Source organism: Ictalurus punctatus, chromosome 26, assembly GCF_001660625.3.
Source record: "Ictalurus punctatus breed USDA103 chromosome 26, Coco_2.0, whole genome shotgun sequence".
NCBI lineage: Eukaryota > Metazoa > Chordata > Actinopteri > Siluriformes > Ictaluridae > Ictalurus > Ictalurus punctatus.
Genome location: NC_030441.2, coordinates 18,921,336 through 18,946,420, shown reverse-complemented (window position 1 = coordinate 18,946,420; position 25,085 = coordinate 18,921,336). Strand labels below are relative to the sequence as shown.

General features: G+C 41.6%; 2 protein-coding genes across 2 annotated transcripts; both read left to right on the top strand.

Annotated features, from left to right (window-relative positions):
• Window positions 1–3,090: 3,090 nt before the first annotated feature.
• On the top strand, window positions 3,091–5,684 carry LOC108258715 (claudin-4-like). The gene is given in 2 exon segments (NM_001329250.1): window positions 3,091–3,160; window positions 4,266–5,684. A coding segment is annotated over 1 exon segment (657 nt). The 5' UTR covers window positions 3,091–3,160; window positions 4,266–4,463; the 3' UTR covers window positions 5,121–5,684.
• A 4,254-nt stretch (window positions 5,685–9,938) lies between these two features.
• Window positions 9,939–20,991, top strand: slc25a10b (solute carrier family 25 member 10b). The gene is made up of 11 exons (XM_053676051.1): window positions 9,939–10,340; window positions 13,991–14,110; window positions 14,694–14,802; window positions 15,548–15,596; window positions 15,789–15,830; window positions 16,196–16,239; window positions 16,382–16,452; window positions 16,687–16,779; window positions 18,313–18,390; window positions 18,763–18,819; window positions 18,960–20,991. Exons 1-11 carry the CDS (start codon window positions 10,251–10,253, stop codon window positions 19,059–19,061), a joined length of 855 nt encoding a protein of 284 aa, XP_053532026.1. The 5' UTR covers window positions 9,939–10,250; the 3' UTR covers window positions 19,062–20,991.
• Window positions 20,992–25,085: the final 4,094 nt, after the last annotated feature.

The following is a 25,085-nucleotide window of genomic DNA, read 5'->3' as shown; positions in this document are numbered from 1 at the left end:
AAAAAATCAACTTCTAACAGTTTTACACAAGTAATAAAAGGTACTTTTTACAAGAAAACATGCCAGCAAGACATTCAGTTTTCCCTTTTTTAATACCTCAGCACATTTAAAGTAGCAACTTTCACTTTCACTTTCTGTCTGGATACTTCCTATTTCAGTACAAATTTTTAAGACATTTTCTAGTCTTTCAATTACGTATAATTTCTCAACACGTCCACAGATATATAATATCATAGCCTGATAGCACATACTGTAGAAGAATCAAGCAAATTACACTTTAATATAACACCTTAAAAAGCACATCGTAATGTACACCTCAACACAACCACAGTTTCTATAGTATAAAGGAGAACTGTCAATTATTATCATTTTTAAATATTGCCTAAAACTCACTTAAGATGACACAAATAAGTCATTAATTATTCCTTTTGAAAATGATAACCTACATTTATGAGGTGATGTTCCTGCTGACGGTTCGGTTATCCTACGTTGATCATGGGCGAGTGCTTGTTCTTGACACGCCCTCACTTTCATTGTGTAGTGTCTACACCTTTTGTTCTATTTTTAGCAGTTGCTGTGCAGTTCCAAGGTGTGTTTATTAGATTTTCCCCATGTAAAATTTAAAAAGAAATGAGTTAGAAAAATTAAGCATAAGACTATACATGTAAATAGACACACACACAGAACTTTGTGTCACGTTTAACAATGCCTTTTCCCATGATAACATCACTGTAATGCATTCCCTCTAGAGACTCACTGATTATTATACAACAGTGCTGAATAATTCTCGACCCTAAATGTTCAGAAGGTGTGTATTAATTTTCTGTAACAGCAGCTCTGACAGTAGTGTATCTGCAAATCATAGGTTTGTAGTAATTCAATTCAATTTGTATAGCATATTTTAACAATGGACATTTTGTGCACAAAGCAACTTTACAGAAATATATAAATTCAGGATTTAAATGTTAAATTGAGGAAGAAACCTTGAGAGGAACCAGACTCAAAAGGAACCCGTCCTCATCCGGGTAACACCGGATAATACGATTATAAATAAAGCCTGTCTATAAATCTGCTAATAGTACATGGTCAAATAATGTAGTTGTGTAAGCAGGAAATTCATTACAGTTTTCACATGAAGTTTGTTAAGTTGAACTTTGCTGTGCACTGAAAAACTGTCTGTGGCAATTGCAGTCCTAAAGCCATCATAGCAAAACTTTCCATATGAATTGCAGTCATCTTGGTTTTTAAGTGGAAACATCCTCAGTAATCTCAATTATCTTTAGGCCGCCATGTGGGGACATCCTCAGCAGCAGCATGTGACTTCTAATTTATGAGAACTCCAACCAGAAGTAGGACATCAGGATGGATCTGGCAAGTCCGGAGAGCAGAATGGGTCAGGATCACTGGCATCACAGGAGTAGCATGTGTAGTGAGCGAGAGAGGCAGAGAGAGAGAGAGAAAGAGAGAGAGAGAGAGAGAGAGAGAGAGAGAGATTATTTGGTATGCTAATTGTCATGTAATGCAGAGGGAAATCAGGGAGTCTGACCAGACTATCTATGACAGCATAAATAAAAGGGAGAACCAGAATGGAACACAGATATGAGGGATCACTGGGACATAAGGCAACCAGACACTCCACCATCAACACACCTGGGTGAATGTATGAGAGTGCGGTGGCAACAGCATCCAAACATCCCTGTTCACCACAACACTCTATACACGTGAGCCTCTAGATCTGTTCCTTTACTTAAGAATAAACTATTCACAAAAGGCTTTGACTAAGCCAAAATGCTTCCATCCTGGACTTAAACATTGAGACTGTGTCTGAGTCCCGAACAATATTTGGAAGGCTATTTCATAACTATGGGGTTTTTTGTAAGAGAAAGCTCTTCCCCTGCTGTAGCCTTCACTATTCAAGGTACCAACAAATAGACCGCACCTTTTGATTAAAGTAGGTGTGGTGGATCATAGAAGACCAAAAGTTTGCTCAGGTTCTGTGCTGCTCCTCTCCATCTGTCCAACTATATCCACAGCAATCCTTTGGAATGGAGTAGAGATCACTGGTAATGGACACAGCAGGACTCAGTCCGACCTGCGAACAGCACCGTCACGGCATATGGACCAGTATGTGAGCACATATGTGTACATTGATGGCCACCAGAAGCGGGAACTGATTCTGTTGTATGTTTTCGTGTATGCTAGCTGTCCTGACCGTGGTATGGTGTGTGCAAGATTTCAAATGAGGGATCTCCAACATTCAGGCACAACAGGACATTAGACAGCACATACAGAACACCATTCTCCAGAAGATACTGTACAGTCCTGAGAGACATGGCTCGACTTCCCCCACACATGCTGATTTGTCAAACAGAGGTTTCAGTGTTACGTCGACCATCTGTAATTGGGAAATATTATCAGATATCTTCTAATCCCTGACCTCCAAACATTCAGTAGACACATCTGCTATCAGGTCTCTGCAATCTAGAGCACAAACAAAGACAGATTCCTCTGTCACAGAGCTACAGGGGGGTGTGATGGAGCAGAGTTAACACCCAGAATTTGATTATTTTCTTTTTCACCACAGTGCTGCGGAATTTTATTTATTTTTTTTCTGTTTCCCATTTTATGTACTTTTTAATCTGTCTAGTTTACAAATTAACCTAAAATTTACTTCAACTTGATGTTTGATGATTCTTTTTTGTTCTCAATGAGACATCTTTAATTCAGCGTCTGCTGCATAATTAATGTTCTGATTTGTAAATACACAATGACTGACTGTCTTTCTGGAGGGTCTTTGTCCAGTATTGAAGGGTTTTTGTTGTTCTTTTCTTTGATTGAGTGAACTGGTGCATCACTGCCACATGTGGGTAGCTGGTCTGCCTGCGAGTGTGTGTGTGTGTGTGTGTGTGTGTGTGTGTGTGTGTGTGTGTGTGTGTGTGTGTGTACGCATGCTTACATACATGTGTGTGAGATGGTATCATTCAGCCAAGTGCTGTTCTCCTCCTACTTTTTATGAACAAAGAGGCTGTTTTTGGTTAAAGCAAATGAAACACACACACACACACACACACACACACACACACACACACACACACACACACACTTCAGACCCACAGAGCCATATCTTCAAACACCACGAACAGCTTCACGCACTGGTTTGGTAAGTGTTATTGTGTGAGTACAGTTAGTAAAAAAAAAATTACTGATAGTGTTAAAATCATAATCATCAAATATATAATATTGTTTATTTATTATTATTATTATTATTATTATTATAATTATTTGTACCTGTAGTTACAATAATATTAGTTTCAGTGATAAATTGTGAATCTGTTTTCTCATGTGTCTAAATTTTTTGTGTGTTTTATGGTACAGTGGAATTGTTTAGAAGCACAGGTATTCAACAAATATTTGTGAAGGCGCAATAAATAAGACCATTTCACGTGGGTTTGTTTTGTTTATTATTAGTGGCACTTCATGTTACCACATTTGACTAGATCCATAGACTCAGCAATGAGACATATCTATTTTCAGTTTGATGAATTTGAATTAATTTTTAAATATTAAGTTTTATTTTTATTTTATTTATGTATTTATTTATTTATTTATTTATTTATTTATTAAATTTTTTTTTGGGGGGGGGGCAGTATCTTAGTGGCTAGCATGTTTGCCTCCTGTCGCATCGCCAGGGCTAGGGGTTCTCCCCATGCTTCAGGGGTTTCCTCTGCGTACTCCAGTCATCTCTTCCAGTCCTATGTGCTGTAGGCTGATTGGCATCTTTAAATTGTCCGTAGCATGTGAACACGTGTGCAGTTGTGCCCCGCAATGGCTTCGCACCGTATCCAGGGTGTCCTCCACCTTGTGCCCCGAAGATGGATGGATATTCCATATTTGTTGTTGAATTTGTAAACAATGCCATAAGTCTGCCTGTGAATAAATACATAATTTTTGACCTGATGTCTTTAGCTATGTAACTAGTCTCTGGTCTGATCAGCTGCCTTCAGCTAAATAGTTTACATAACTGCATGTGATTGGATAAAACTGCTACAGAAGCATGTTTTTCATGTTTAGTAAACTTAGGTTAACGTCTCTGCTGCAGTATAATTTTTCCCTGAACTCTACTGCAATACGGATTAAACATATCCAGACTATGTATCTGTGTGTGTGTGTGGGGGGGGGGGGGGGGCAGGTGTATCGAGCGAAGGTGTATCGTGATTAAATAGTGATTAGTAATAGTATTTTCTGTGCTTTTTTTCCCCCCACAGTGTTGTTGCTGCTCCTTCTTTCCTGTCCATTTGTCCAGAATCTTTGAGCTCTAAAGAAATTCGTACAACAGAAAATGAACTTACAGACAAACTAAACTGACTTACAGAGGGAACGTTAAAGGCTAATTAGAAAAAAAAAAAACAATTTAATAACCTTCATCACAATCTCAGCCAAATAGTTATTGTTTATATCGGACAATGGCGACTACAGGTCTCCAGGTCCTTGGCCTGTTGGTTTCGATAGCAGGATGGGTGGGTGGGATTTTGGTTTGCGCCGCCCCATTTTGGCGCGTATCAGCTTTCGTCGCAGATGAGCTCGTGGTATCTCAGGTGCTGTGGGAGGGGCTGTGGATGACCTGCCTATCACAGTTGGGGAGGATCCAGTGTAAAGTATACGACTCCGCACTCGCTCTCTCAGGCTCCACCCAGTTTTGCCGTGTGATGGTTATTTTATCTATCCTCTTCGGATTATTGGCTGTACCATTGGGTGTGATTGGGATGAAGTGCACACACTGCATCGAGGGTGCGCGCGACGTTAAGACTCGCCTGGTGCGTACGGCAGGTGGCATCTTCATGGCGGCCGGTGTGGCTTTCTTTTTGCCAATTTTCTGGACCACTTTCTCTGTGATTCGGGACTTTTACGACCCGAACGTGGCACCACCACTCAAGCGTGAACTAGGCCCTGCCCTGTATCTCGGAGGAGGCGTGGCCTTTATGATGTTGGTTGGAGGGGTCATGCTGTACCAAGGAGGCTCTGCCCCTAGTGGAGTTCCAACCAAGCCTACTTTTGGCAAAGGGGCGGGGCCAGCCAAGGACAATCCGACGGAGGGGAAACAGGACAAGGCTTATGTGTGAACAAGGAATCAGGATTGTCAGGTCATCGAAATGAATTCAGAAATTTCCAGACAAGTTAAAACAAGCAAGAGGAAATATCTGTACTTCAGACATGTTTAATTAAAATCAACAATACATTTAAAAAAAAGTAAAAAGTGACAAAAATCATCTGATTTCCTGTAGCACTGAATACAACCTGTTTAAGATCTGATTTTATGTTGATTATAATAGTTATAATTGATTCTAATAATCTAATTAGTTTGTTTTTCCTAACTAGTGTTAAATTTTGAAAAAAATAGAAAGTGTGTTTTTGCTGCATATAGTCATTTTAAAATGAATGATTATATATAAATAATACAACGCAAATAAATATCAATGACATTTTTATTATTTTTTATCACATTTTACACTCTATAGCTGAATTTTTCATTAATGTTATTTATTAATGTCATTAAAATAACTTCCTATGCTTGCTTTATACAAGCTGATTATTTCTTTATGGTGTGGTTTTATTTCTGATTATTCCTTCTGTGTAAAAAATAAAAATAAAACTAGTCCTTAACAATAAAACGAAGTCACCGCCAAACCATTCTGAAGATTTTGTGTATGTAAAAAAAAAAAAAGACAAAAAAACCCTGTTTGTGGGCTGCTTGTGCACGCATGGCATGTGTGTGCGCGTGTGGGGGGGGGGGGGGGCAGTTGCACAACAGCACACTTGACACAATGGTCATCTCTGTGTGTGGTGGTCTCTAAGAGCCGCTGATGTCATAATTATGGTGAAAATGTAAATTACGAGGCTTGAATTCCAACCTTGTTTTATAATCATTGCAGAAATACTGTCACATGGAGCTAAATTTTAAAACCTAAATGTCTCCTTATACTGTAGACGTCCTTCAGTGGCAGAGACAATTAAAATAATAATAATAATTCCTCTCTTATCCCAGCAGCATTTTTTTTAGTAGTTTGTAATGAGTTTATATTTATGTCTTAAATTACACAGTGCTTTTAATGTATTTATTTTAATTCCTATCTTGTAGGCAGCTTTCTGGCATTATACTTCATTTAATAATAATAATAATAATAATAATAATAATAATAAATGTTTTATTTATTTTATTGTTGAAAATTTTAATTCCATTTATAACCTGTAATACTCTGTGTGTCCACACGGTGTCAGCATTAATCAAGTGAACACTGACACTGCAACAGCGTACTCTAGTGGTCATGACTCGTCACGATTCAGAACCGATTCCGAATGAAACAATCCAGGTGTCTGTGATTACACACTTCCGGTGTTTATTAAATTCATTCTCGACATTAAATTCATTTCCGCTCTTGCTGTGATTTTGTCTCTCCTCCTTCACTCCTTTCTGTTCATTCCAGGAGCCTTTACAAAAACAATCACACGCAGTACAATGAGTACAACGTGATCACGTGTGGGGAAAGCACGTGATGTGAAAGTGCAGTTCATGACGTCATACCCACGTGACAATAAACGAACCATCTTGGGGGAATAAAGATCTAATATGAGGTACAATACATGTGAAATGGAGGCGTGGCCTGTTTCTCCTCAAGGCTAATATTTTGAATAGTTTTATAACCCTGAAAAAAAGAAAACTATACATTTTATTGTCTTTAATGATTAGCTGTTAAATGCATATCTCATACATGTGTTATATTGTATTGTAACAACGAAAAATGCAAAAGAGAAAGAATTTGGAGAGGAGTTAAACAAGACAGGAAAATAATCAACAGCGGGGTGGGTAGGATACAGGACTCTCCTCTAACTGCATGTCCCAATGTTTTTGTTACTCTTATACCACAGCAGTTTACCAATGATTGCGTTTTTTTAATTATTATTATTATTTAGTAAAGAAGGATATGTCATACTTTTCTTAAAATCGGTTTATTGTTACATTTAATGTTGTGAAATTTCCTGGAAACTAGTTTGTTCCTGTTCTAAAGTTAGAGCTTTACCTCTGACTGTTACCAAGCACTGACACTGGAGACTCCTTCCCGTGAATCAGGTCAGAGCTGCTGTTATAGAAACCGACTAGATGTGTAAGGGCGCACGATAGCTTAGTGGTTAGTGTGTTCACCTCACACCTCCAGGGTCGGGGGTTTGAGTTTGATGCCGGGGCCATGTGTGTGCAGACTTTGCATGTTCTCCTGCATGCATGGTAGGCTGAGTGGTGTGTCTAAAGCGTGTGTATGTGTGAGTGTGTATGTGATTGTGCCCTGCGATGGACTGCCACCTTGTCCAGGGTATACCCCGCCCAGTGCCCGATGCTCTGTGGGATAGGCTCCAGGCTCCCCATGATCCTGAAAAGGAGTAAATGGTAGAAGATGGATGGATGGATGGAAGATAAGATGTGTACTTCCTGTCCTTACTGTGTGGCAGTGGTCATGTGGTTTATTGTCCCTTGTGATTGAAAATTCCATATCATTCCATATCATAAATTCTTACCATATCATTAAAAGACAAATTAGGACCTTGAATGTGTGTGCGCGTGTGCGTGTGTTCTATGCTACATGGTACATGCTCGGCCTTGCACGTCTTCTTCTTGGCACAGCTCACTACATTTTACGCCGGTCACCCCTTTTAAATCAACTTCACCTGTTCTCGTGTAAGGGGGAAAAAATACTAATAATACACACACAAGACTGGCAATCATGTGCTTAACTACAGGTCACAATGGCAGGACATACATACACACACACATACTGGAGTAACCACTTACCATACCATAAACAGTCATGTGACTAAATAGCGTTTTGAAAGCATGTCAGATCGACAGCTACAAGTGTCTGTTTATGAAATACAGCACAACCTCACTCACTAACGTTACCCACACTGCTCATGAAAGAGGTGACCTTATGACCTTATGTCAAAGAATGATCTGTTTTGGTTGTTCAGAGCCATTTATACTCACTGAGCAGTTTATTAGGAACACTATACTAATACTGGGTACGGCGTCCATTTGCTCTCAATTCTTCGTGGTCTAGATTCCACGGTATGTCAAACATTCCTCTATCGACATGATCGCATCACGCTATCCCTGCACATTTCTCAATTGCACTTTCATGCTGTGAATCTCCCATTCTACCACATCCCAAAGGTTGATCTACAGGATTCAGAAGAACACCGAACTCATAGTCATGTTTATGAAATGAAGTTTGAAGCAGTTTTTGGAAGTAGCCATGTGAAGATGGTAAATGGATATGAAGGGATGCACACGGTCAGCAACAATACTCAAATAGTCTGTAGCATTCAAGCGATAATTGTTTGGTATTAACAGGCCCAAAGTGCACCCAGAAAACATTCCCCAGACCATTACAAATTCTCAGATTCATCAGACCACGCTACCCGACGTGGTCTTCTGCTGTTGGAGCCCATCCACCTCAAGGATCGACATGTTGTGTGTCCTGAGAGTCTTTTGCGCTCATCACAATTATACAGAACGGCTATCTGAGTTACTGTAGCCTTTATGTCAGCTCCAACCAGTCTGTCCATTCTCCACTGATCTGTCTTATCAACCAGGCGTTTCCATTGACAGAACTGGGTGTTTTTACTTTTTCGCACCATTCTGAGTAAACTCTAGAGACTGTTTTGTGTGAAAATCCCAAGAGATCAGCAGTTCTAGAAATACTCAAACCAACCTGCCTGGCTCCAACACTCATGTCGGTCAAAATCACAGAGATCACACAGATCCCCCCCCACAACCTGATGGTCGATGTGAATATGGAACATGGACAACATTGCAAAGGTTGCTTGGACCCTGTATATCGCTGCTTGCAGCTACATTTCTTTAGTGTCATTAAAGGAGGCTCTGTTGGGTTTTGTTGGTATGTAATGTGAAGCAGAAAATCTCTCATTCAAAAATCAAACATTCAAACATTTCCCGTTAGATGTGTTTTCGGCGTGGATCCGTTTGTTTTGAGAAGACTCGCCACACAGTAGCTGCATTTTCATGGACAACAATAATCCACTCTTAATCCGATTAAGACCATACTTTGATTAAGAAACTACCATGTAAACAGCAATTTTTACTTACCTTAATCTAATTAAGGTCATACTCGAATTAAGCTCTAATCGAATTAAGACGTGTGGAGTACTCCTGTTTTAGTCGCATTATGGACGTGTATTACAGACATGTAAACACCTTAATCACACTATTAACGTCCTGTGAGAGTTTTCACCGTATTTTGCGACAGGACACGATCACACACGGTGGTTTTACATTTTACGGCGAACAAGAGAGTTCGGCTGCGTCCCAAAACGCTACTTGCCTACTATAGGCCTGTAGTGTGGAGAAATACATGTATCTCGGCTATTATATAGACGGTAAGTACACGGTTTGAGACGCAGCTCACGGCTTCAAGCAGTTGTCTATTAGCACGTACAGCATTACAAATAATTAACTGCACTTAAAGCGTTCGTAAAAAAAAATAAATAAAAACACCCAAAACTGTATATGGTACCATAACGAAGATGAACTGTACGTTGATACGTGAAATTCTGGAAGGACGTCGGACGGCGTGGCGCGGTGACGTAATGGCACGGGCTGTTAATCTAATTATGATCAATAACATGTAAAATGGGTACACGACAGGAGTATTCTAAAAGCGACTCATGTAAACACCTTAATCACATTATTATCTTACTCAGAGTAAGGTCAATAATTAGATTACTGCTGTCCATGTAAACGTAGTCAACGTTGATCTTTCCTCAAATATGGCGGAACTTTGAAGAGGTTTGCACAATTTATGCCTCTGGCCCTTTAAGGAGTCCTACTTCTAACTTCTACTTCTAGTTCTAACAGCTACGAACCCGGAAGTAACGAGGTCGCGCGCTGCAACGCGGAAAAAAAGTGCGGATGATTCGTTATCTGTGTTGAAATAAGGTTGCAATAATAGCGCGGAGATTGTGAAGTCTTCTCTCTCTCACACACACACACCTGCGTGCGCGCGCAAACACAAGGGGCCGTCCCTGAGCGCGCGCCGGTTATTGGCTATCGGTGAACTTTGCGACGAGATGTCGCGTGAGCGCCGGAACTGCAGCGCTCGTGCCTTCACCATTCATCAGCTGGACTGAGATCACCGGAATCGCTTTCTGTTATTTTCTTTTGGGAGGACACTAAACCGGAGGACATGACCGAGAAGCGGGTCTCGCGCTGGTACTTCGGCGGAATCGCCTCGTGCGGAGCGGCATGTTGCACGCACCCGCTGGACCTGGTCAAGGTGAGGCGCGCGCTCCTGCAGTATGATCGCGTGTTGTTACGCAAGAGGGCTTGCGTGCGCGTGTGTGACCGTCCTCCATGCAACATTAACTAATATTGATTTCTCGGATCAGTGGCATTAACCAGCCTCGTGTTGGAGCGCGTGACATCTGTTCATCATTGTAGTGTCCATCTTCTCGGTAGTACAGCATGACACAGCGCCATGTTATGGAACGCCATAGAGGTCAAAAGTGCCGAGAGCTTGAAAGACTTGAATACTAGCTGTGGTTGAGGTGGTTTTGTCTAGTCGCAGGACACGTGAGCGACATGTCTGCATCCCGTATGCGTTCATACGTCGAAGCCGTACTGTTTGTACTCATGGTTCAAACCTACTAATGTCCATTTTGTGTTTTCTTCAAGTGGTTGGAATTTTACCTTCAGTTATCACGCAAAAATTCTAGTCCCTCCTCACTCAGCCAGTACCAGCAGATGAGCTAATTGATGTATGATGATTGTCAATTGCGAGTGATTGACAGTTGCATAGGTGGATATTAACTGGAAGCTCTGCCCCCTTCCCCACCAATCTCATTAGTATTGCGTCAGCAGTTCTTTACTCGATTTTTCTGGCTTGGGAAAAAAAAAAAGTGCAGACACGGCGCTCTCGCTTCCTCTCCAGGTCAGAGGACATTAATTAATAAAGAAATAAAACATCGTCCTGTTATCATTTACGTTGTAGCAGCTATAAAAGCTCGTTCTCTCCCCAGCCCTCTCTTTTATTCCTCTCTGAGGAGATAAAAGTCATGTTTCCAAAAACCCAGAAATTGTTTACTGATGCCCAGTGCTGACACTGGAGACTCCTTACATGAAGGTTAAATAAACATCTTACAGAGTTAAATTGGAAATAAATTATATTGTTGATTGTTCCGTTTAACGGAGTGCAGAGTTAGCATGCCAGCTCAGCTGACTTAATTATCAGCATAGGTCTTGTTGGATTCCTTTTTATTTTCTTCTGATAGTAAAAATCTAGATAGTAAAAAACAAGAAATATAAAAAGGCCTTGTGATATAACCGTACTCTCAGCCTTCTTATTACAAATTCAGAGTATACATTTGCTGTATTTATTATCCAGTTGGTGTCCCATATTCTCTGTACAGTATTACTCAGCTGTTCTGCATGAGTGAAGCCTCACTCTCTCTCTCTCTCTCTCTCTCTCTCTGCCTCTCTCTCTGTCTCTCGCTGCCTCTCTGACTATGTCTCTCTCTCTGACTCTCACTGTCTCTCCCTCTCTCTGCGACTCACTGTCTCTCACTCCCTCTCTCTGCCTCTCTCTCTCTCACTGTCTCTCATTCCCTCTCTCTGTCTCTCTCTCTGACTCACTGTCTCTCACTCCCTCTCTCTGCCTCTTTCTCTCTGATTTTCTCTGTTTCTCTCTCTGTCTCTCTGCCTCTCTCTGTCTCTCGCTGACTCTCGCTGACTGACTCTCTGTCTCTCTAGATCGCCGCCTCTCACTGCCTCAGTTACTTGTACTAATGTTGATGTAGTGTGTCTCGGGTTTCGTCCTGATACACTCACTGAAACACAAGTGCTGACATGTCACACCTCGAACCTGTTACCATCAGCACAACTCACTTCAGCGGGAAACTTTGAGTAAATGTGTTTAATAAAACAGGTTTAATCAGGACGAGAATATCTCGGGTTGTTCTGAGTGTAAGGATGACCTCACGATCCATGCTCACCTCACTGTGGTCAGAAACAACAGTGTGTGTGTGTGTGTGAGAGAGGGGGGTGGGAGAGAGAGAAAGAGGGAGATACGGCACATGCTGGGTGTGTGTATGAATGTGGGAATGCGTGTGAAGCATGTGTAGTGTGATGTGAGCATGTTGTTTGCTTGTGTGTGTATTTGTATGTGAGAGTTATGCAGTGAGGTTTATTGCAGTTCTGTGGACTTTGCCATAGGGCAATTGTGTGTGTGAGCTCAAAAAGTGAGGGAGAGAGTTTAAGTGCTAAGAAGGACAGTAATTACATTTTAAATGAGTGCCTTCTAAAACACAATGTCTTATTACAGAGAGAGAGACAGGCACAGAGAGAGAAAGAGAGAGAGGCAGAGAGACAGACACACACACAGAGAGAGAGAGAGAGAGAGAGAGGCGCAGACAGTTCCGTCTCTGAGTTGCAGTTGGCCGCTTTGGCCTCGTTCCAATCAGCACACACACATACACACACTCACAATCATTTGTGTCTTGCATTCTCACTATATTTTGTGTGTGTGTGTTGTACGTCTCACTCCTGGCGTGCATGTCCTCGTGCACTACACTGTAATCCGTGCGTGTGAACAGATTTGAACAGTCAGGAATCTTCCGGAAATAAAGCCGCAGTGGGTTTGATGGAGGTTAGCGATGACGTGAGCAGGTGCTCTTGTGGGAGCCAGCGGCCATTCCTGTTTTACCAGGGAGGAACCACATCACCCAGTCCTTACAAAACGCTACTGTAACGTGTAGTGACGTCGGGCGCACGCAGGCTCTCGCGCTGAATTAGCCGGCCGGAGTGAATTAGCCGGCCGGAGTGAATTAGCGGGCCGGAGTGAATTAGCGGGGCCGTAGTGAATTAGCGGGGCCGTAGTGAATTAGCGGGCCGGAGTGAATTAGCGGTGATGTTTGTGTTTGTTTTTTCCTGATTTTGTTATAAGGCATTGATTCGTCTCGTAGCTTTGCTCCTTTAAGTTTCACAAAAGTCTGTGGAGAAAACAATTGAAAACAGTTTACTTCAGTGGGAGTGTTTGTATGCGCTGTTAGCTTTCGGCGCCCAGAGCAAGATTAAAGTGTGTGTGTGAGACAGTGAGAACAGGGAGAATGCACATGTAACCTTTATACTAACCGACTGGGTGAAAGGGAGAGAGAGAGGGAATTAAAGTGTGTGTGTAAGAGTGTGTGTGTGCGAGACAGAGAAATACAGCTCTGTGTGCTGACTTGAATGAAAGAGGGAAAGAGAGTCCGGAGCAAGACAAAAGGCAGCCTGAGGGAGATAAAGAAAGAATACTATTTGGCAACGTTATTAATTGTGTGTGTGTGTGTGTGTGTGTGTGTGTGTGTGTGTGTTTTTAAAGAAGCAGCACATATATAAAGTATTTATACAGTATACCTACAGTACAGACAGACAGGTGGGAGGGAAGAGCGTGTGAGCACTGGTCTAATTCTCTAATGGCAGTTTCATTTCTTATTATGTCATGTGGGAGATTTAAGAGACATGGTGGAAAAGCGTTCTCTGGTCTGATGAGAACAAAATGGAACTTTTGGGGCGTGGCACAGAACCCAGCACTGCTGGTGAGAACATCAGCCCCACAGTGAAGCACGGTGCTGGTGCTTTTGGTGCTGGTGGTGGCATCATGTGGAACGTTACCCTCAGCCTGTTGACTGAATTTTGATGGCGCCCCTGCCCTATCCTTTAGTCTGTAGTCACAGGTGTAACGTGGAACTGCGAGATGTTCAGAGTTTGGGATATTTTGTTAGAAATGAACCCTGACCTGTACTTGTATAGAACCTGGACATGATGCTGTTTGTTCAGGTGTGTTCTCTAACACACTCTGGGTTCTGTCAGGAATAAGTGTATTTATATCGAGATTACATTTCAGGCACGATATTGATGATGATGACGATGATGATGATGTTTTCTCAGGTGCACCTGCAGACGCAGCAGGAGGTGAAGATGAGGATGATGGGGATGGCGATGCACGTGGTGAAGCACGATGGCGTTCTGGCACTCTACAATGGCCTCAGTGCCTCCCTCTGCAGACAGGTGCGTGTGTGTGTGTGTGTGTGTGTGTGTGTGTGTGTGTGTGTGTGTGTGAGTGAGGCAGGCCATCAGGTGCCAGAAATAATTGACCTATAAATTATCATTGCACAAGTTTTGTAGATCATTAACTATTATTATTTATAATAATTATGAAGTCAATGCTTCTTTGTTATTCAACGATTCAGTACTACACAGTGGTTTATCACCTCACGCTGATTCAGTACCTCACGCTGATTCAGTACCTCACGCTGGTTCAGTACCTCACGCTGGTTCAGTACCTCAGTGTAAATCACAAATTAGTGTTACATTAGATCTGCTAAAGCTAGTCTAACACCTGATTCAGCACCTTCTTTAATAACTGTCTATGAACACTAATTCAGTACTTGTACTTGGTCCAACAAAATATGAAGGACATACTGTAAATAACATACAGTACACCTCATACAGTTGGGTGTAAAAGATTTTCTCTGAAGGGTGTGTTGTATCTGAATGAATGCAGTTTGCTGCAGTGGGATGATCAGTGATGACGTTTCTGTCTCTCTCTATCTGAAATGAACACTCTCTGTCTGTCTGTCTGTCTCTGTAGATGTCTTACTCCCTGACCAGGTTTGCTATCTATGAGACAGTGAGGGACATGATGGGCAGTCAGGGGCCGATGCCCTTCTACCAGAAAGTCCTGCTGGGGGCATTCGGAGGTAACACACACACACACACGCACATTACTGCATGCAACACTATTCTTAGTTGTGAGTGATGAATATTTGATTATTCAGTGTGAAAGTGATTATTTTGGGGAGTAAGAAGTGGGTGATGGAGCAGCAGAGTGAAGGACGGTCTCTATCCTCCGAAACGCTGCTTTAACTTGCTCATATTGGCACATCCTGGTAACCACGGTGATGAATTAGCACCTGCCACATGTAGGTAAACGTTTTCATGTGCTTCTAACGCCAGGCGGGTTACAATAAAATAAAATACCTTTTTATTATATTACCTACCCTGTTACAGTTTACAAGTGTACAAATCTGTTTTAACAGCTATTCATGCAGATGCCTAACTCCCCCTCCCCCCCACTCTACCATACCATCACCCCCGCCCACGCTACCCTACCCTTCCCACCCCCACCCACTCTACCCTACCCACCCCTCATTCTACCCACCCCTCACTCTACCCTACCCACCCACTCTACCCTAGCCTAACCCACCACCCCCCTACCTATCCTAACCCACCACCCCCCTACCTATCCTAACCCACCCACACTCTACCCTATCCCACCCTACCCCACCCTCACCCAACCTTACCTACCCTAACCCACCCTCACACTACCTATTATACCCCACCCTCACTGTACCCTACCCCACCCTCACATTACCTTACCTACCCTAACCCACCCTCTACCTACCATGCCTTCTGTCTGTCTGATTTAATTTTTTTGCTCTGTAGGATTTACAGGAGGTTTCATTGGAACACCAGCAGACATGGTTAATGTCAGGTATGCGCGCACACACACACACACACACACACACACACACACACACACACACACACATTCAGCATTTCTTTCTGCATGTTAGCTGGGTTTTACACACAGGAGAGGTGACACACGACATTATTGCTTAATATTATGTTTATCCTGTGTGTGTGTGTGTGTGTGTGTTTATGGATGATTTATTGTTGATGTTAGGATGCAGAACGACATGAAGCTTCCGCCCGAGCTCAGGAGAAAGTGAGTTCATTCTCTTGTAGCTTTTGAATCAAAACCACATTTATATTATTATATTTTAATTTATATTCACATTACATTTTTATACCGTCGCTGTTTTCAAACCTATATTTGTTTCTATGTCATCCACAATATTGTTTCCTCGTGTATGAGGCGATGAAGACGGGAGTAAATGAAGGATTGCGTGCATTTACAGATAGATAAATAAATAAATAGACTCTCCTTACTCTGATGAGAAGTTCTGTGTTGTAGTTCATATATGGCCTAAATAAGTCATACACATATAATATTTCAATTTACTGAGTTTGTGTGTGTGTGTGTGTGTGTGTGTGTGTGTGTGTGTGTGTGTGTGTGTGTGTGTTCCTCAGCTATAAGCACGCGTTGGATGGGCTGTACAGAGTGTGGTGTGAGGGTGAGTTTACTTCAGGAATATAATAATGTTGTTTTTTTTTTTACACAAATGTCTTATTGTGTGTTGAGCCAGTGAGTATGTGTGTGTGTGTGTGTGTGTGTGTGTGTGTGTGTGTGTGTGTGTGTGTGTGTGTGTCCATCAGAGGGAACGAGGAAGCTGTTCTCGGGAGCCACCATGGCGAGCAGCAGAGGCGCGCTAGTGACTGTAGGACAGGTCAGAGAGATTGTTAATAACACCTTTACACAGTTTTATAAAATGTTCTAATAAACAGTATTTGTTTATTCTCAGCGCAGCGTCGTCTGCACCAGTTTTAATTTGAGAGTGAAGTGAGCGAGGGGCGTGAGATAAGGAGATACTGTGGACCTTGTCCTTTTAATAATAACTAATAAACATCGTTATCTGTGTGTGTTTGTGTGTGTGTGTGTGTGTGTGTGTGTGTGTGTGCAGTTAGCGTGTTACGATCAGGCGAAGCAGCTCGTGTTGGCCACGGGTTTCCTGGGAGACAACGTTCTCACGCATTTCCTGTCCAGCTTCATCGCTGTGAGTATTGAGGCCTCCGATTGGCCGATCGTGACCAGAACGAGTAACGATCACGAGATCTGTCCAGCAGGACGTGAACAATAAAACGTTAAACGGATTCAGTTATAACCAGTAACGGTTTTTGAATGTTTAAACCAAATGTTGTTGTTGTTTTTTTTTGTTTTTTTTTAAATGTTTTGATGTTTTTATTAATCAGCTCAATTTTTTTCACCCACAAATGTTTCATATAAACGAATACAAAATCCTTTACTTTAAGTGAATAACGGACTAAATTGAGGACATCCTCAGCATTAACTGAACTCTATTTTCTGCACAGTAATAATAATAATAATAATAATAATAATAAAGGAAATGGAATGTGTATGACAGTGAAGTGCTCCCTCTAGTGGTGAGGGGTTTGCAGGATTAAAGACATTTACAGTATGAATATGACTTAGTGTTATGAATATTTCACATTAAATGGTTATTATGCCATAAAATATAAGCGCTAGTCAGGTTATATGCTTTGCATATTTATAGAACTGCTAGTCTTGATGTGCAGCTTGTTTTGTTTTGTTTTTTCTCTGTTTAATGGGATGTTTTAACACATTTGTGTGTGTGAGAGAGAGATTATGTCTAACGTGGGTTGCTTTTATTACTCTTTTATGATTGTCCTTGGCATTTTATATGGTGCTGTATAAATGATTACGTTAATGATTATGATTATTAGTTGAGTTCCTGAACATCTGCTTTAAAGAGAGAAATGTCTCCCTCTTGAGGTGTCATGTACTTTATACCTGGATAATGGTGTGTGTTTGTGTGTGAGGGAGACTGAACACATCGGTAGTCCAGCTTCTACGCCGTTTTCTGACCAGTGTAGTCCAATCCAGTTCACACCCCGTTATCTAATCCCGCTGATTCTCCCTTATTACAGGGTAGCTGCTAGTCTGGAGGGTGAAGTATGCCAGGTTGTTAATCTCAACCCCCACCCCACGCATAATAGGCCTATATATATATATATATATATATATATATATGTATATGTATATATATGTGTATGCATATGTATATATGTGTGTGTGTGTGTGTATGTATGCATATGTATATGTCTGTGTGTTAGTGTCGTTATGCTTTCCAGGTCGTCCACCCACACGTCTGTCTAGGATTCGTGTACGATGCCTCAAAATCGATTGGCTGAATATTTTGTAGGATTTACATTTACATTTATTCACTCGGCAGACGCTTTTATCCAAAGTGACTTAGAAATGAGAAATTTGTATGGCATTTTCATCATAACCAGCGGATTCGATTTTGCAGTTGATCTGGACAGGCACAAGGTCAGATGTCTAAAATAATTTATCCTTCAATAGTGTCCGTCCTGATTGGATTGTAATTTAAGGACATTTCAGGGAAACAGGTTAGTAACAAGAAGGACTCGACTTGGTGGAGGAGGACGTCCCTGTCCACGTCTTTGGCATCTTTCTGTCTCTTTCTCTCACTCTTTCTGTCCTCTTTCTGTCTCTCTCTCTCTCTCTCTCTCTCTCTCTCTCTCAGGGAGGATGCGCTACATTCCTCTGCCAGCCGCTGGATGTGTTGAAGACACGATTGATGAACTCTAAAGGAGAGTACAGGGTGAGTCAGTGTTATAAGAGGAATAAAACAGTTCAGGGCGTGCAGGTTCTGGATAATAATCAACTCTGCCATGATAACGTGGACATACAGCACAACATGGAGTGTTTTATTCCTTGTGTAATCTATATAGTATGTTTTTGTAACGTTTGTGTGATGGACGGAGCTGTTTTATGTCATGTTGATGATTTTAAAAACCTCCACCTCCAATTTTCTGACCTCAGCGGGTTCAGTTTGTGGTGGAAAAGCGTTACTTTAAATGTCTTAATGTCACTCGTGTCCCTGTGTGTGTGCCATGATGCTGATTAAGAGAAACCTTTTACAGATTTTCCACTGTCAGTGTGTGTGTGTGTGTGTGTGTGTGTGTGTGTATAGGGAGTGATGCATTGCCTGACTGAGACTGCCAAACTGGGTCCACTTGCCTTCTACAAGGTACACACACACATTGGCTAATTAGCATTTCAGACACACTTGAAGGGTCACATGATAACTGTAACCTCTAGCTAGCTGTTAAAATATATTCTAATGTTTTGTTGTAAAGTTAAAAAACTAAACATCCAATCACATTGCAGGGTTTAGTTCCAGCGGGGATCCGATTGGTTCCTCACACGGTTCTGACCTTCTTGTTTCTGGAGCAGCTGAGGAACTACTTCGGCATCAGGGTGGTCAGCTGAGCCCGAGCCTTGACCTTTGACCCTTCGACCAATCCCACTGCCGTGGTGGTGACGATCCTGGACGGAGCTGGAACTGGAACTGGGACCTGTCATCTCTCTCACTCACTCTCACTCACTCTCTCTCTCTCTCTCTCTCTCTCTCTCTCTCTCTCTCTCTCTCTCTCTCTCTCTCTCTCTCACTCACACACACTCACACACACACACACGCACACACACACACACACACACACACACACACCTTAAATAAAGGGGCATTATGCATATGCACAAAAATATGTGCACTCACTGCGACAAACAAATACACACTCTTGTGTTCTTGAGCGTGAAAAAAGTGTGTGTGTGTGTGAGTGATCACTGTATGTTGCCACTCATTTCAGCCGTTAGGGCGTGTCCCAAACAACCCTATGTAGACTACACATCGCACCTCAGAAGTTAACAATTAACACATGAGTCCGTTTACATCCTCACACACAGACGTACACGCTCGACGTGGTGTAGCTGGTGTGCAATTTTTTGTCTGTGTACAATTACTGATTGTAGCTCATCTATTACGCCGCACAAAATATTGGCATCCCTCGTCCTGTCTTTCAGTGGAACGGCGCCTTCACTGAGCGGATATTACAGGGCTGGAAGAACGGAAATAAATCTGGACTGTTTTGTAAATTTGACTTGTTTTCTAACATCAACGTGACATATTGCTTTACCTCAAAAAAAAATAAAAAATTTGCACGGCTGTAGAGGACAACTACGGCAAGCAGGTATAAATCTGTGCTAACACTATGGTGGATCAGGATCAGGGGCCGGGCCACCACAATGTCGCAGGAGCGGTGGGTTAATCTCCATGTTTGTACTGGGGTGCGAGTACTTACAGCACAACTGATGGACTCCAGTCAGTAATTGTAGACCTACAGAATGATCAGTAGCTGAATATTGAGATTTTTATATCCCCATTCATATAATAATGTAATAAAACTCTGCAAGTCGATGAGATGATGACTCGGAGCGGAGGTCCGTTTGATTTGATCGTCTCCGGACCGGTTCTGGAAACAAGTGAATTAATAATTCAGATTCGTAACTGCAGCCAAGTTCTTAATCATATCTGTTCAATAATTCATTTCCGCTGCCTCGTCTGTTGAGTACTTGAGACTAAAACATGTTTTAGAGAGTCGTTGTAGCTCTATAGCAGAGCAAATGTACTATAATTTCACCAGTAATGGGTTTGATCATGATGAGTTTATTTGATGTGTGAGAATCTGTATCGCCTGTAAAGTCAGGACCAATCAGTACTGGAGGAAAGAGTTCACTTTAGTAAAAACTGAGCTGTAGTTTTATAGGAAAACTAATATATGCAAAAAAAAAAAAAAAAACTGAACAATGTGATTTCTACTGAAACTTTTACAGCCAGATTGGGTTCACAGCTGGAGTACGTTGTGCTGTAGTGTTGTCTGAGAAGATTGTAGATAATTTAGTGAATTAACTGCTTACTAATGAGGTTTATCTTGTTAATTCTGTTCATGTTAAGTCTAAAGATGCCTTAAAGGAATAGTTTATCGGGGAAAAAGTTGCATTTTGTCTGATGTTCGCTGTCATTAATGTGGATAACTAGTAGAGGAGGTACGTCTCGGACAAGCGCCTAAAGCTCTCGTCTGGGAATAAATGATTCTTAAAGGAAGTTCTGAAAAGAATTTGACCGTGGAAACACTAACATCACTTCGTAGCTACGTTAGCTTGATATCCCGAACGCTTGTCCACCATCTTGGTCCTTGTGGTTGGGAGAACTTCAATGCTCACCTAACTGTGGCCTTTGGAGGGCGCTGTGGTAGAGTGAGAGAGGTCTACAGAGGGGGACGCTCTAGCCTGGTGGAGGTTATACTGTGTGTCTCTCTGTTTTGCCCAAAACCAATAAAGATTTTTGGGAAACTAAGACTAATATTTTGAGCCTTCTCTGGTTATTTGCACACTTATACACATACAAAAAAAGGTAATTAATAGAATTATAATCTTTGTTTAGGTGTGTATGGTAGTGTGGGTTGTTTACTTTTTATTTTTGTTTGTTTTTAAATCCCACCCCATTTGCTTCTACAGATATTTTTGCTTGGACCTACCCACATGTGTGTGTATGTATGTATATATATATATATATATATATATATATATATATATATATAAATTAATTAGTCAGTACTGTGTCCTGAAATATGAACAAATTAGTGGTTTAAGTCATCTTGACCCTGATCAGGATGAAGTGTTTACTAAATGTGAATGAACACATTAAATGCGTCATTGTGTGTCCAATTCTTTCTCGTGTTGATGAAAGTTGGGCAGTCTAAAACCTTCCACTTTTCTCCCCGGATGATGTCCTTTTGTTGTGTTATCTTAGTGTGTTTTCAGAATGTTCCTGTAAACTACTGAATTCATTCTGCTGCTATCATCATGAGTTCCATCATGAGTAAAGGTTCCAGAAGCAGCCACGCAAGCCCAAGCCATGACGCTCCCTCCACCGTGCTCGACCGATGAGCTCATGTGTTTTGTTTCACGAGCAGATCCTTTCTTTCTCCACATGTTGGCCTTTCCATCACTTTGGTAGAGGTTCTTCTTGGTTCCAGAACTTTTGTGGCTCGTCTCTGTATTTTTTGCGAATTCCAATCCGGCTTTCCGATTCTTACAGCTCATGAGTGGTCTGCATCTTGCAGCGTGGAATCTATATTTCTGCTCTTGAAGTTTTCAAGCGGTGGATTGTGATACCTTCACCCCTGCCCTGTGGAGGCTGTTGATGATGTCACTCACTGTTATTTTGGGGGTTTTTCTTCACAGCTCTCACAATGTTTCTATCATCAGCTGTTGTTGTTTCCCTTGGTTGTTAATATACCAGCGGTTTCTTTTTTTCAGGACATTCCAAATTGTTGTATTAGCTATCCTTAAATGCTCATGCAATGGTTCTGATAGAATTCCATCTGTTCTCAACTTCAAAACGGATCGCTTTTCTCCCATAGACCGCTCTCTGGCCTTCATGTTGGTTTATCCTTTTTAAACAATTCAACCAAATGCACTCTTTACATGTGAACCTTAGGGCTGAAACCAAGAGTAGATGTTCAGAGCAAGTAATTCTTTTAAACAATGAGTTTAACAGGGCAGAGCTGGGCAACAAGAAACACACGTCAGTCGTGTGTTCCAATATTTTTGATCACTTGAAAAAAACTGGGTGGGTTCAAACAAAATGTGGCGTGTTCAAAAAATTTGTACACATCTGGATGTAAATATGAGGAAATGCAAGCTGAATTAAGTCAGCTTTTATGAACCACGTAGGAGAGGCTCTAGGTAGTGTGTAGTGTGGGTAGTGTGGTTTCGACCCTGAAACATAGTTACAGCTTTACCTGACTGGAGATTCCTGCCATAGATGTTAAATAAACATCTCCGGATGTTTATTTGAATGAATGTTGAATGAACCGTTACTATAGAAACGATAATGTGAGTGCGTTATTATAAATCGGTGAATACGTACAATAAGCATATCGCTTAACTTATATTGCACAGATGCCGAGACAGATCGTAAAAGTTCAGTAAATGAATAATAAATTAAGTGATGACTTCAAGAATTCTTATAGCAGCCTTCAACATACTACATGTCAAAATATGACACATGAGTTTGATTTATTTTTGTTATTCTTGTGCAAAATGCCGCGAGCAGAACCAAATGGGGACCCAATAACATCAGTCCTGAAACCTATAGCTACAATCAGCAGGGGTGAGGATAGGAATCCTTGGCCCCCTAAGAACATATTACACTCTGCTTCTTTAAAACAAAATTTTTCAAAAACAAAAACACATTCCAAGCCCCATCACCCCATTCAGAGCATCTCCTCTCTTACAGCGGCTCTGACACATATTTCATCTGTGTGTCTTCATTTATACCAACGAACGTCATTATAGCAACCTGTCATTTAAACTGGAGTATTCAAAGTCCAGGAATATTGCAGCCATCAATAGAGCCTCGGGTAGCCGCAGGGTAGATCGGTTATTTTTCATTTCAGACTGTGGGTCTAATATCTTCGGACTTGGATGGTAAGTGGAGGAAAACAGAATTTATGAGTCATCAGCATATCGATGATAAGAGAAGCTGTGTGACCTGCAGTTCTCTAGTCTGGAGATCAATTCCAAAAAGCCAGGCCGAAAGTCAGCACGAGTGAAAATCGAGCCCTATTTGGACGGGATTAGTTTTGCACGTTGAGGTGGGGTACTTTATAAGAATTCGCTGACAGGTGCTTTAATTAGGGGTGTGACTTGAGCAGACTTCAAGATGCAAGGAACCAGACTGCTCAATAACAACACGTTTAACACGGTTATGATGGGAGGTCACTGGAGATTGTGGACAAAGACTTCCTCAGTGAGTGGCTGCAAAGTTAATGAAGTCGGTCTTGAGTTTGTACAGTATTTGTGCATGCTCTTACTCCACCATGGCTTCCACCAAGGATGACAGAAAGATCTTGACCTTCTGTTCAAAGCGCATCATCAGCAGGATGAGAGTCAGCGGAGTCAAGCGTCTCTGAGGTGGGCAAGCTGGAATTGAAAATGGTTCCTTTGTTCAGAGAATGTCAAACAGTCAGGGGCTTGGATGTTCTGGTGTAGTGGCGTTGGAGGTGAGAGACCAGAGCAAGTTCGGTGATGTGCAGAATGGCAATATTAGCAGTCAATTCTGGTGGGAATTGTTGAAATAAAAGCACAGAGAAGAATAGGTTTTCAGCTGTCTTGTGAATGTAACCATAGCAGGGGTGGGGGAATGAGTAATGCTGAGAGAATAAAACAAAGAATTGCTTTTCTTTGTGAGGCTGATGTCAAGGATGTTGCTTTCTTTATTGGTTCTGAGGAGTATTGAAAAGTTATTCAGAAGATCTGAAATGTTGAAGGACGGTAGACAAGAACTTCATCATGATTAAAAACCCATATACCAGTCATACCAATACATTTTTATTTGACTTTTTCAGTCAGGTTGAAATGATCATCAATGCAAATGTAGTTCCCTGAAGCAAGACTACACTTGTATCCTGTTGCCATGAATTAATATACCAAGGACACGACTTATACTGAAGCTACAAGTAAATATTTCTAGCTGCTTGTATTTCATGGCCACAAGCTAATACAACATAATAATTAATTCCTTAGATTTAAATAGCGCTTTACATTGTATGGTGGGGGAATATCCTTAACCACCACCAGTTTGTAGCATCCACTTGGATGATGCGACGGCAGCCATGGTGCACTAGAACGCCCACCACACACCAGCTATTGATGGAGAGGAGAGTGATGTAGTCAATTCAGGGATGGAGATTATCAGGGGGCCATGATAGAGAAGGGCCAATAGGGGAATTTCACCAGGACACTGGGGTTATACCCCTACTCTTTTACGAGAAGTGTCCTGGGATTTTTAATGACCATGGCGCGATTTAACGTCTCATACAAAAGACAGTGCTCTTCTTGTTTTTCTTTAGGGTATTGTGCCCCCATCACTATACTGGGGCATTAGGACCCACACACACCACACGGTGAGCGCCCCTGCTGGCCTCACTAATATCACTTCCAGCAGCAACCTTACTTTTCCCCCAGAAGGTCTCCCATCAAGGTGCTGTCCAGGCTCAACGCTGCTTATCTTCAGTGGGAAACCAGGTGAGAGCTGCAGGGTGAAATGGCTCTAGCAACATGACAACATTATAGAGACTATGTAATATTTTGAAGCCACTAGGTATATAGGAAGGCCACAACTTCATATGTCGAGGCCTCTCTTAGGTATCTTGTGTCCAGGAATCAACATTCTGAGGATACAACTTAATATCTGGAGGTCACAAATTATATAGAAAGGCTACAACTTAATACTTTTATTCTGTTCATTTCTTCTGGCCAGGAATGAAAATATTAAGGTTACAACGTCATCTTTCAAGGCAGCTTGTATCTCATGGTGGGTGGGCTAATAAATATACATTTAATACATTGTAGGAACATAATTCTTAATCCATGGCCTCCTATTGATTA

What these genes read in the sequence shown, in the direction of transcription:
- slc25a10b (XM_053676051.1), top strand. Translation starts at nt 10,251, where the DNA reads ATGACCGAGAAGCGGGTCTCGCGCTGGTACTTCGGCGGAATCGCCTCG. An exon ending in GTACAGAGTGTGGTGTGAGG is followed by an intron (nt 16,240 to 16,381) that starts GTGAGTTTACTT and finishes TGTGTCCATCAG; the next exon opens with AGGGAACGAGGAAGCTGTTC. An exon ending in TCCTGTCCAGCTTCATCGCT is followed by an intron (nt 16,780 to 18,312) that starts GTGAGTATTGAG and finishes TCTCTCTCTCAG; the next exon opens with GGAGGATGCGCTACATTCCT.